At 36.6% G+C, this 13,348-nt stretch overlaps 1 protein-coding gene across 7 annotated transcripts in view; it reads right to left on the bottom strand.

Moving 5' to 3' along the window:
• Positions 1-13,348, bottom strand: part of ANO4 (anoctamin 4) — a 164,382-nt gene that overhangs the window by 85,524 nt on the left and 65,510 nt on the right. For 6 of the 7 annotated variants that reach the window (XM_050325516.1, XM_050325514.1, XM_050325518.1 and 3 more), the window contains 2 exons: positions 7,866-8,002; positions 2,283-2,441 (listed from right to left, as the gene is read on the bottom strand). In XM_050325516.1, the coding sequence (XP_050181473.1) occupies positions 2,283-2,441; positions 7,866-8,002 (296 nt within the window). The remainder of the gene's footprint in view (positions 1-2,282; positions 2,442-7,865; positions 8,003-13,348) is intronic. The other variant, XM_050325521.1, reaches the window with a different exon arrangement.

Genomic DNA, 13,348 nt, shown 5'->3' with positions numbered 1-13,348 from the left:
ACCTACAACCACACAAAATTCACAGAAGCTAAAAAGTTTCTTTCAGTCCAGCAGTTACAATCTATTACCTCTATATATATTCTGTAGCCAAAGTCACAGACAATTTTGTAGTTTCATCTGGGAGCAAACTTTATTCAGTGGAAGCAGTATGTTATATGTGAACAACTTGAAAATGAAACTGCAGTTAAAATATTCCAGAATTAACATTCAGAATGATGTGTAGTCTCAACAAAAGGAGAAGTGAAAACAATGAAAAGTAATCTAGACATTAACTGATCACACAGCTTAGTTTAAAGCTAAGTGTTCTGCAGCACCGTTGTTACTCTCTGGGCTTGGGGAGGGAGAGTACCAAGAATGAATGCACATATTTCCTTCAGGATTATAATAAAATTTAGAAACTAATGTGATCATAAAGTGTACATGCTAGGGTTTAATTTTAGGTCAGAGTCATATGTTAAAAAAGATTGTTACCCTAGATTTTAAAAACATTAGCTCGAGTCATGTAGCACAACCTCATTTTGATCATTCTGAGTTTAGAAGATGAACAATTACTGATGCTGGCAAGAAATCACACCAAGGGCAGATGGGATTAATAAGAAATAAAACTGCATGTCAGTAGCAAAATAGAAACTGAAATGAATAATCAAATGGGCAGAACAGTCATGCAATCTAGGCAACAAAGTTTAAATAAATGGTCTTGAAAGGCATGAGAAAACTCTGTAGTAAGCACTTAAACCATCAGTTTGAAAAAGTTTTCTGTGCAGAATGTTGCAGTAAGTTTCAAGGTACTTAAAATATAAAGTGATTTCAGAACTTGCACTTCTGACCTTAAGACAGTAATATATCTGCAAAAATTATTAAGTAGGAAAAACTTGGTTTGAAACCACTGGGCATATGTATTAATCGGGAGGATTCATACCCTGTTCATTTTCTACACTGCCCAAATTTCAAAGACTTCATCAGCATCTCTCCTGGTGGAAGCAGGGTAGCATTATAGGATGTGAAGCTGAACAGCTGCAGCAACACTCTCATGGGTTTGGGTGTTGGGTTAAAGCTCCTATAGACAGTAGTACTTATACAGGAAATGTAATAAATGAACAATGTTTAACATTGAAAACTGTCAACCACTGCAGCACTGCAGGTGCTATCACGCAGGTTATTTGAAGAAATAGTTCAGGGTAACTGGTTGATGTAACAAGTGCTGTGCTTTTATACACTTACATTCACCAGTACCCATGTTCAAACCAAAAACATTTAAAGAAAATAATTGTTTTCATTCTTCTGGAAACAAGCAGATTCTGGTTTTTTCCCTTCCCAGTGTTCTCCAAAGAAGTTTGCCTTTCAAGTACATAGGCAGAATATCTACACATGTACCAGGAACTCAGTGAAAGAAAGGGAGATAGTGTATAGCACCTACATAATTGACCAAAGCTTATATCCTGAAGATTCCTCTATTGTCTCCATCAATTGCAGCATGGCAATGCATATTAACATGCATGTGAGTCAGTCTGGTACAAATAAAGCTAAATATTCAGCAATACCTATTCTACATGAAAGTGAACCTTAAGCCCTGTGTTAAACACATTACCAAAGTTTAAGAAAGATCATAGGCTTGGCAAAAGAGACATGGTCTCTTTAAACCTTGCTCCTGCTACCTAACACAACATTTTTGGACACTTTGCATTCATTCCTACACTTTTTTCCATAAAAGATTTACTGTTTTAGGACATTGTGTTGGAAATAACATTGATATAAATTATTCTGATGTACTGTCTAATTATTTAAGTGCTTAGGATTAAGACAGAAGGAGAACATTTAAGCTGTTTTCAAACTACCAAAATACTGCCCAAGTCCCTGTGCCTAAGCTGACAGGCAAAGGTAGGCAGGGATCTAGTTAGATCTCTGGAAAGTGTACAAAGAAACTCAGCAAATAGTGGAACAAGTAGATGTAGGTGCATAAACGTGGATTGCATTCAGTAGAATTTAGGCCATTCAAACCTAGCACTCATTTTCTATATTGCACAGCACATTGGATGAAATTCGATGGCCTACTTGTGCATAAGGTTGAAAAAGATGGCTGTAATGACCTGTTTTGGCCTTCAATCTGTGTGTCTGGTTTTCCTTTAGGCTAACCTTTTGCTCTACTCTGCCCTATATTTAGGCATGCTTAAAAGCACTTTTCTACTGCTGTAAGAGAGTAAAGGAGCTTCAGAGTAAACAAACCATATCCTCATATCATACACAGCTTTAAAGGTGAAAGATTTTAAAGAAAGATGTCTTACTTCTTTTTCCATTTGAAGCCCTTCTGCTCTGATATTTCTCTCAAATATTTCCCTCTTCTCTGTCTGTGGATTAGATTTTCTATACACAAGGATGTAGTCAATCCGACATTTCCCATCTCTAAAATATAGTCCACTGGTTTTGTTCTTATCAGGTGCTTCCTGTAAAGAGAAAGTCAGACAATCCATTAATACTGTTTCTTGTCTGTTTCTTGCAAAAAAATCCCATGAAAATCCCATGCCTGTTCAAATGTTTGATCTGACAGAGAGAAACAACTTGATTTCACTGTGAATAAGAGGCCAAGCAGGTCCCTCTCCTGAGATATAAAAGACCAGACTACTAGTCTTTTTCCAGATATTAATGAGATTAAATTCTCTACAGATCCTCCTCACAATTTAACACTACTTCCACATAATACAAGTCCTGCCCAGGGGTTGAACTTTGACTTTCAGACAAGTTGAAATTGTATGGCAGTTTGCAGGTTGAAGCGTTTCATACAAAAAATGCACACTGTGAATGATCCGTGGGAACAAACAAGCACTCCCTCTGAGTATTATAACGGACAGGGACCTTCAGGGACTTCAAGATCAGTCCAGCTCTAAGCTGAAGGCAAAGTTAAGCTAATTTATCTCTGTTTTCCCAGAGTTTGCTTCACTATTCCTGCCAGAAATAGCCCGGCCCTACAATATACAATCAATTCTCTGAAAACAATGACTGTTTTGCCTTTCATGTCTGGGAGAAGGAAGGAATTTTCAAAATGCTTTCTCTATAGGAGAACTGCTTCTGAATTTAAAGTACAAAGTGAACATTGTAATAGGAAGAATGATTCTTACAGGGGAAAAAAAGAAAACCCAATATTCCCATTCAAAGAATTTAGTGCAAGATGTCTTCCTGATTCTCAGTAGGCATTTTGATTAAATGGGAAAACCAATGAAAGCATCCCAAATGTCCCATCCCCTTGATATATCCACTTCACTAAAGAAAGAAGAGAGTTTTTCTAATGTTCTTTTATTACAGTGCCTGACTCCTGACACATCTTAATGCAGACTTGATACAGGAGAACAGTTCTTTGAGCCTGAAAAGAAGGCAAGAAAAAAGATTTAAGCTCTAAGGAAATGTCAGTAACAAACCATTTATATCTTTACTGCATATCATGCTGATAAAAGTTGTTATCAAGGTATAAGAAGTATTTTTCATAGAGCATTAAATATGAAAACAGCTCATAGAGCATTAAATATGAAAACATTAAAAAACCCAACTCAAAGGGTACTTATGTTATTTAAATAAAGAAGGATGCAGTAGGAGATTAAGAGGCAGTGTATCAGCTTGGTGGTCCTGTTGTGATTTCTAACCCTCCTGACAAGCCTTCCTTCCTTTTCAGTAGTCAGATTCACTACCTATACTTTGGCAAGCAGTGCAATAAGAAAGGAACTGTAGAACAAAATCTGTGCTGAGGATCTGCTATCTACACACTGTAGGTTTAAGGGCTCACTTTGGTCCAGGAGACTCACTGGATTTACATCCACGAAGAGTCAGGTTTAAATCCAACAGCGTTCTGGACTGCAAAGAAATAATGGGTAGGGGCAATTGAGACAGTCACTTCAAACGTACACACCTCATCTGAACTCAGACTTGTCCTCTGAGTAGCATACCATAAGAAATGCATCCTTCTCTGCATGCAGTAGTGACTCCACTGGAAAAATAGATTTGTCCTTTATGCTTCCTATGTTTCTTTTTTCTCTGTAGAAAATTGATTTGCCCTACACTGACTCATCAATGAATGCAGAACTTTATATTAAAGAGTATCTAAGAGATTTAGCCAAGTTATTTGACTTGGAGGACTTCTTCCCCTGTATATATGACTTGGGGCACTTACTTTCTCTTGGACTTATGAAGTACTACCAACTACAGTATTGTAATTTTTCACTCAGAAAGACAGCCTAGACACTCTTACCAGTACTTGAAGGTCCTTTCATTTTAGTAACGCTGTATGTCAGATCTAGACTGATAAACCCTTCTAGACTGTTATGGTCTCTGAGAAGGAACCCTTTCTATGGCCCTCTGTTACAGCCTGTAAGGAGAGTTTATAGACTGAATCTGGACTTGCAAGAGCTCTTGAGGATCTAACCTGGTACAAAGACAGTCAGGGCTGGCTCAGCAGTGTCAGGAAACAGCAGCTGCAGGGCTTTTGCATTGTCCAAGTATTACAGGCTTACACAATTCCAGACAGAGACATTTGTTCTACCTTGCTCCAGATAATGCATCTCCCTTACCTGTGTTATGACATAAAAATTCAGTTTTCCTCAACTAGTTAAAAAATGTATCTAGAACCAGGTCTGACCACCGTTTTTGGTGAAAAAGTGGTGTAGTCATTTATGTCAAATTTCTATTCCCTAATCTGAAAAAGGATGCCAAAAGAAAGTGGAAGAACACGGAAGACTTCACTCTAGTAAGAAGCTTAGCATTTTTGTCCATCTTTATAGCTATATTTGTAATATGTGTTGTATAATTGGGTATTGTTTTCTAAGGAGTGAAGTAGATTTTATATTCTCACATGCTCAATTGGAAACCATCAACATTCATAGACATATGACTCATACAAACAAATTCACAGTATATTCATACGTGCTAGGAGAGCTTTAGGTTAAAGGGCTTACCCAAATGTTTCACTATCCAAAGCAAGAGGATTCGAAACCCAGATAGCTACAGAAACTTTAAATGAAAGTTTTAAACAAAAGCACAGTTTGAGAAATTGAAGAAATTTGAAACTTTACCTGCAAGTCTTAAAAAAATAAATCAAAAGGGACTCTAATGCTCACTAATTTAATGATAGATTAGATTCTTTCATAATTCACCAGAATTTGATGAAAAGAAATTATGTAGCTAGCTTGCATTCTGATAAATACATATGAGAAAATTGAGCAGAACTTACAAAAGCTATCATAAGCGCCATAAAAAACACCTGAATTCTTATTCTGCAATATGAATATCTTTTCTCTGCCCTAATCTTCAGTGCAAATTCCAATTTATAAAAGAGGTTGTTACAACAAACTATATTCTGTGCAATGTTAATATCACAGCCCCCAAATATCAATAATTTGGTGCTAAAAGTGAAGGTTGTAGGAGCGACTCTTACCATTATGATTTTGAAACTACCTACATTAGCTGGAATGCCAAGACTGGGTCGTAGAAGCCATTTAAGTAGAAGTCAAATTTTGTCCCAGCTCCATCGTTATCCCTTCTTTGGAGACAGATATAACATTCCATAGAAAGAAAGGCAGAATGGATGCATACTTGGAATACATTGCTAAACAATTTTTCCTTTAATTTTTACTTTCTTTCTGCTGCTACTCAGAGAATAAAACTTCAGTGAAAGTAATACAATATTTTAGTGAAAATATGTTCCTGGACTTCAATTTTAAAGTGTATACTTAACTTCTATATTGGTATATGTAAAAAGTTTTTTGATCAATGGACAAAAAGGGAAATGGGATTTTAAATTTTCTCAGATTGTAGCTGTGTTTGAATGAAACATAAAACTCAGGGGAAAAAAAAATCTTTGGCCGAAAGACAAGCTGAACCCCAAACTAGCTGCAGTTAAAGAAGTGTTAATAAAGCTCCATCCATAAAGTCTTCATTGGATCTTCTGATTGAGCATGAATAACTAACAGTTGAAACAAACAACATTTCAGCTTGTCAGCTAAACAAAAGTGATAAGAAACGCATGGTATGTCCTTGACAATTTCTTTGATCGTAGATTAATTTTAGTGAATACAGTCAAAAGTCGTATTAAATTATTCCATGACAATCTTAGTTTCCAAACTAGACCAAAGAAACATCAATACATTCAGAGAGACTTTCACTGGTGCCAGATTCCCTGTTCTGATGACATTAACAGGCTCTCTTAGCTGCTAAACTAAACTGAAAGACTGAAGGAAGCTTTAGGTTTCAAAGTTCACCCTACCACTATATAGTTGTGGTACCATATTTATCCATACAAGTCATATGGCATCCAGTGTATCTTTCCCATCTGGTGTTAAGCTTTTTGAAAATTTTATTTTTGTATGCTGCAGCATCCTTGAAGTTCCATTATGACTTTCAATTTTCATTTCTTTCTCCCACCTTATACTACACATGACCTACATTATTGTTTTCCTCAGATACAGTTATAAAAAACCCATAAATCTATTAATTCAATCAAATTCTTTAGAAGTTTCCCCTTTCCCTTTAAAAAACAACAAAGAATACATCTAAGAGGGGAAAAAAGGTTTTTAAGTATTGTTTTTGCAATATTGTTACATTAACAGCAACATGCCCTTCTGATAATTTTCTGTTAATTTTTCCTCTCTAACTTACAAAAGTCATGTGTTTTTCACCTGTGCTCTTTTGTTAAAGACCATATGGTACATGGTCCCAAAATGTAACATAAGAATATCATGTCATATTAACCTATAAAGATTAATAGGCAAAGACGTCTCTTTGTAACTTGTTTGGGAAACTGTTGAAGAGCTATGAGTAAAGAAGATGAAATTGTGAACAAGGTCAAACACATATTCAGAGTGTCCTGAATTTTGCTGCTTTAATTATCTGCCTAAACATTCCAGCAGTGCAGCTCTCTATGGGCTGAATTTCTAGAACGAAGCAAATCTCTGACTCTCTTCTCAGCAGTGCTTCACAAAAGAACTTGCACCAGAAAACCCTTTTGCTCCTGAAAAAGACATAATCTGTAATTGCATCTTCTAAACTCTATCAAAACCAGTAAACAAAAGAGGGTCAGGGCAGGGGTTTCAGCAATATCCTGTGGTTTTCCATGCTTTTATAATTGTTAGTGAGGCCCCTGCCAGTTCTGATCTGTGTCAGTGAGCCCTTTGCCAGAAACTCCTCAGGCACAATTTGCAGGTAACATCAGACCAGCCCGGTAAGTAGTCTAGATGTACCCACATTCCTGAGGCAGCGAAAAGGAGAGAAGACCCTGGTCTCTTCAAACCCTGAGGAAACAGCCCTAACATCCATATGCTGCTGGGCAGCTGGAGGCAAAATTAAAGGATATAATGTTCCTTTCTGCAAAAGACAAGAAAAGAAATTTAGGCCCAGATTTTCATTGTGGGTCCATGATGTTTTGCCTGCTTTTAAGACATAATTTAAAAGGGACTATGTGATGAACGTTTCCTCCCTGGTATATTCTTTGACACTATTATGCACCATTGGGTCACTTCTTCACTGGAATGGTGTGTGTCTCATAATCGATACCCGAGGCTTCTTGTGGGAATTTTTATGATAAATCCTCCTCTGTCCCCCTTCTCCTTAAAGGATTAATATAGGGAAAACTTTTCCCATCATTTTCGGAAGCAGTGAAGCATTAGACTGGTACAGATGTTTCACTGGGGGTGCATGAAATCAAGGCTTTTGAACTGGAGATATTTTATATTTCAGTATTATAATCTTAGAACGGAAAATCAGTCCCCATAGGAAAGGCTAGACATAAGTTGACTTGCAGAGAATGAGATTTTAAATCAAATTACCTTTATTGCCTCTTTATAATGGGCATGAATAAATGTTATATTAATAATTTTCTGTGCTCTTACCTCTCCCACAACTTCCAACCTGCTGGCATCATCAGAAGTACTGGTCAAGTTCCCATGGTGAAGCAGGGAGTCATCATCTTTGGAAGGGCTGTTCACACCTTCTAACTCATCAAAGAAAATATTGACATCCTTAGCTACTAAAAAAACAAAAATAAAAATATACATTAAAATCACCACTGAACCAAATGAAGACACCAAGTATAACCCATCAACAATCCCACTTCTTAGTTCTGGTTTAGATATGTTAATTTTAAAATCTGATGAGCATTGTTGGATCTCTTTCTTCAACAGTGAGCCACATAAAAGTTTTAGGCACCACAATACCTCCCTGATGACAAATAAGCAATCTGTTGTCATAATAAAACAGACATTAGCTATTTCCTCAGTTACACTTGGGGTAAACAGTTTAAATGATTACCTTCTGGGTGAGTATCATCTCTGAAAATGTCTTACTATAAAGAAGAAGAATTTGAATCTACTACATGAAGTACAAAGTTTGAAGTTGTACAGACCTGTGGGGCAGCCAGAGGCAGAAGATCTTAAATAAATACTGTTATTTGAAAGGCATTGAGTAAATGAGCCTGGGCTAATATTTGTTTTTGCACAGTGTGGCATGTTTTGATGCATATAAGTCTGACACTTTTAGATCTACCTACCACATAGCCCTTAGTCTTGCGTGAAGAAATCACTTTATTCTACAGAATGCTGTAGTAAATGCAACCCTTATAAAAAGTACAGATATTAAGCGCCTGGAGTGGCTGTCAGTCGGGAGGTGCAGGATAGGTAGGTCCCCCCTGCACCCCTCATGTTACAGATCTGGTAAAAAAGAGTGCTGAGGTGTGTGTGGGGAGAAGAAAAATCCCTTAGCTGAGGATCAAGTTTCAGCTGTGGATGGACTTCATCTCTCCAACCTCATGTTTCACAGGCAAAATCCAAAATTTTGACAGTAGAGTTGCAAATATTAGAAGGGACCCCCAAAGGTCCCAGTTACCAAGCCTCTTCTCCTGACTACAGTGGGACTAAATATCTAATACTCTTTACAGACATTTGTCTCACATTTTTTTGCAAACTGAACTGACTTTTGGAATCATTCTTTTGCACAATAACCTCCTGGTGCTTTTGCTTATCCTCAGCTACCCTAACTTAGTGATAGGCAATTGAAATTCCTGTTGCTAAGAATTTATATTAGTAGGGAATAGCCAAAAATCTCTAATTGCTGCCAGTAACTTAGTTGCATTTCCAACTGCTGGCTGCAGGTGTAAAAATCCATTCCCCCACTGTGAAGAGACTGAATAGCTTCCAGAAATTAACAACCATTAACTGTTCCCAGCCATCACGAGCATTTTCTGACCTCCTTCTTACCTTTCCCTTCTTCAGGGACCACAGCCCAGTTTAAGAATCCTTGTTAAAAAACTGCTGATGACACCAGTCTCTGCAGGTGGCCTATTTTTCACTCTCACATACAGGAGAATGTTTTTCCATAATATTCGTCCTGAGTTCAAATGTATTAGTCATTTTTTTGTCAATCATGAACATGGGGAAGAATTTCCTCCCTTTTTATATGTCTTTTACAGCATCTAAAGTCTATTATTACATCTGCAGATAATAGAAAACCCTACCAAAGTATTCAAGAATCCTTTATCTTCATTTTCATGCATAAAATATGGACAGGGTTAATGACAGATGTTATACTTTCTAATTGCAACATTTTGCTTAGAAAGTCACTAAAAATTTCAGAAACAACAGAAAAGTCCTCATGTCCAAATTAATCCACTATAAATACTAGGCTAATGTGTTAACCTAAGCAGCATAATTTGTAAGAGAGATTCTGAGTTTCTGGTGTTGTTTTGTTTTATTTGATGAGAGCCTGCAGCTCCTCAGTGTCACTGTGGCTGCACCCAACTTGTCCTAGGGCAAGCCACAGAGGTCTTAGGAGACTTATAAGGCAAAAAACAGACTGCAGTTTGTAGCACATGCAGCAGTAATATTAAAGAATTTTTTGCCACCTTGATCCACTTCAATCCACAAAAATCATACTAGATATGTTTACAAAAGAGAGGGAAACTGCTGCAAGACATCACAGTCTAGCCAACTGTCCTTCACTGTCCCCCACTGTTTCAAAGGTCAAGACTGGAAACATTCCACCCCATCAGATAATAATTTGAATGTAGATCATGACCAGAATTTGCACATATGTTCATATGAGAAGAACTAATCTCGATATTCAACAGAAAGAACTACTGAAACAGAGAACATTTTGAATGACTTGAACATCACTGAGCCGAAAGCCATCAGAGTGCCTCCATGACAGCGACACATTAATTGATATAAGATTAACACCTCAATATAGGCTGAAAACAACTGTGGAAAAAAATCCAAATATAATTAAAAAAATAAAGTTTTCTGGAGATTATTGAAGACATATATATCTGTTGCAGACAGGGGCAATGAAAGATGTAAAAATGAAAGTTTTGCCTGTATGCTATACTTGAGGGAATTTGAACTATCTTTATCCTGACATTAGGACTGTCTTGGTATAAAAGAAGATGCCTTTGAGATACTAGAATTACTGATTCTTGAAGTGCTAGTAATGCTTTGGGTTGCAGAATATATGGGTTCTATGGGGATGTGAGATACACAGCTTGGTGTGTAAGACAGTGAATGTGTCTTGGGGCTTCAAGCAGAGAATTACTGGATTATCCTGAGGACTTGTGAGGAGCAAAAAAAATCTTGTTTTAAGGTCAGTTTAAAATCCAGTCCATCTTAGCAGTGACTAGAAGTTGTAGAGGCAGTGAATCTCAGCTGGTTAGTGAAACTAACTCCTACAACTTTCCAGACTGCCTGCAGTAGAAAATTGCTTATATAAGAAATATACAGATAATAGATATGTTGTTTGGTCACTACAGAATAGGATAAGTATGAAGAGATGTGCTGAACTGTCTCATCAGTGCTAAAGGTGTCTGTTACCTTTTTCCTGTTGCAGTAAAGGTGTGCTGCTGTGGAGAAAGTGAAGCTTTTTATGCTGCAGTTACCTTGATATTTTATGTTTTTGAAAATGCGCTTTTAGTATATCAGTCATTGAAACTAAATATGGAACTCCAATACTTGCTAAGATTATTTTTCTACCCCAAGTCTAATTTTATACTTAAAAATAAAATCAGAAAATACTGTACTACAAAACTAAATAAATAATTTATATAGCAAATCCTGTTTGCCTTATATTAATAATGGTGATGGTACTTCCAAGATAATTCTCCTGCTGCCTTCAAGTAGCTCATCCCCTCCACTCCAATGGACATGAACACCTACATGACCAAATATTGCTAAAGGCATAATCAGGGCTCCATCTTTTCTGTCCCCTTCAGACCATGATATGTATATACCCACGAATGTCCTTAACAGAATGATATATAATAGCTTTATTTTATATATATATATGCTATTTGGGAGACAGAATGGTGCTACTGTATAGTCATGTATTTTTAAGCAGGAAAAATTTAACAGGAATACAGAGCAGCATATACATTGCTACAGGAGATATTAAGAATTCTCCCTCTGCTTTTAGATCAGTTTAAATATGCAAACTCTTTTCTCTACCTCTAGAGAAATGTTCTCTTTTGCAGAAACAAAATCAAAATGAGTTGATAATTCATAATCCCTTGAAGAACAGGGAAAAAAAAGTGAATATATAAATATTTTTATCCCAAATATAGTAGAACTACATATTCTGAAAACCGAATGCTGAGAAATTCCAAGCAAGAGTCCATGTACAATCTCATTAGATCTACAAGCCACTTCACACCAAAAGGCTGATATGTGGCAGGGCTCAAAGACAAGATAACTCATCTAACTTTCTGAAGATGGATGCTGAAACTGAAGTCCTAAAAATAAGAACTTTCATTAAAAAATGAGACCAGAGTATATTACTGTGTAGTAAGATGGAAACATGCTCAGAGATCATGTTTCTGTTCATTAATTGTCATTTTATTACCAAATGTCACACCAAGTTATAGAGTATATTCTAGGTTTGGATAATACAAGTTGAAAAATCAGTATTCCAGAAGCTGTTCTTTGGAAGCTTTTAGTTGTACCAGTAACACTGAAAAGTGAATTTCCTTAAAAATTCTTACTGGGAATGTCTATAATAAGTACAGAGGACTTCCATATATTAATGGTGCTGGAAAAAATGATTGGATTTAAAAGCAGCAATATTGGAGAATACACACTAATAAAAATATTGAGTACGAAATAGTTGCTTTGCAGAGACTTACAAAGCAGAAAAGCTCAAGCATAAAAAAACCAAGAACTTGTTTGCATCTTATTGTACCACGTTATGTTTTTACAGCATCTGTGTTGATCTTTTGGTACAAATTTTTTCTGCACTCAGTAAGGCTGCAGGTAGAATTTACTAATTTTTGCTTCAAGTAGGCCATCCCACAGATACCACATCGTCCTGAACTTTTTATCATGTTACATGTTAAATTCAGTAACTACACATCAGTGTTGGTCTCCAGCTCCCCAGAGGCCCCCTGCACCAGGGAGGTACCTTCTGCCCAGGGATGGGACTGCCCCAGTGCCACCCAGCTGTGCTGGGGCTGTGGTCTTGGTACAAGCTGTGAGTAGGCATCAACAGGGAATTCTGGTTCCAGTCTGACAGAATTGCATACAGAACCTTGACAGCACTGCTGTCTAGTTTGCAAGGTTTGTTCAGGTCAGATCCATCATCCTGTTTTGTAATCCTTTAATCTACAGTGTGTTGCCTATAGGCTACTTTCAGATTAGTATTTATTGTTTCTGGACTGTTTCTGATACACTACAGATATTTTGTAATATCATGTGTTTGTAAAGAAACTGGTTTATGTAAAAACAACCAGAAATATTTAGGAAAATGTGTTTAACTCCTTACTATTGTACTGAAATGTAGCATTCAGTTTTGATGCAATAGAAGCCACTTTTAAGTCTTTCATAATAGGAATATAATCAGATAAAATTGAATAATGAGATGGTAAATCTTTATCTATCTAAGAGACTCATTAGGTTAAAAGAAAAAAACAGAGTAGCTTGAGATCAAAATGTTTTCAGTAACTAAACAAAAAAAAAAAAAACCAAAACAAAACAAAAAATTCTGTTGAATGATCACTCTTGGCAATCTACCAGACAGAAGGATATGCCAGCTAGCTGGCACAAGGCACCCCTTGAATAGGAAAATGCTTAGGAATCTTATGCTAGTGAGAAAAAGTATGCTGTCTTTAAAAGCATCATTAGCCTCCTTTAAACTATCATTAAGTAGTAACAACTGGGAATAAAAGTAACATTGACTATTCAGAGCAATTAACAGAGAAAGAATATTTAGACGTGTTTACCTTCATTATATGATATTCACAACAGACTGCAGGTGACAAGACACTGCCCTGGACACATAACAAGCCCTGTAAAATGGGTTGTTCAGCCACAGAAACCGGTTTTTTTTTGCTGAAGGACAT

This window comes from Myiozetetes cayanensis, unplaced genomic scaffold (assembly GCF_022539395.1).
Source record: "Myiozetetes cayanensis isolate MyiCay16 unplaced genomic scaffold, myiCay2020 scf3, whole genome shotgun sequence".
NCBI classification, from domain to species: Eukaryota; Metazoa; Chordata; class Aves; order Passeriformes; family Tyrannidae; genus Myiozetetes; species Myiozetetes cayanensis.
This window is presented reverse-complemented; position numbering and strand designations above follow the sequence as displayed.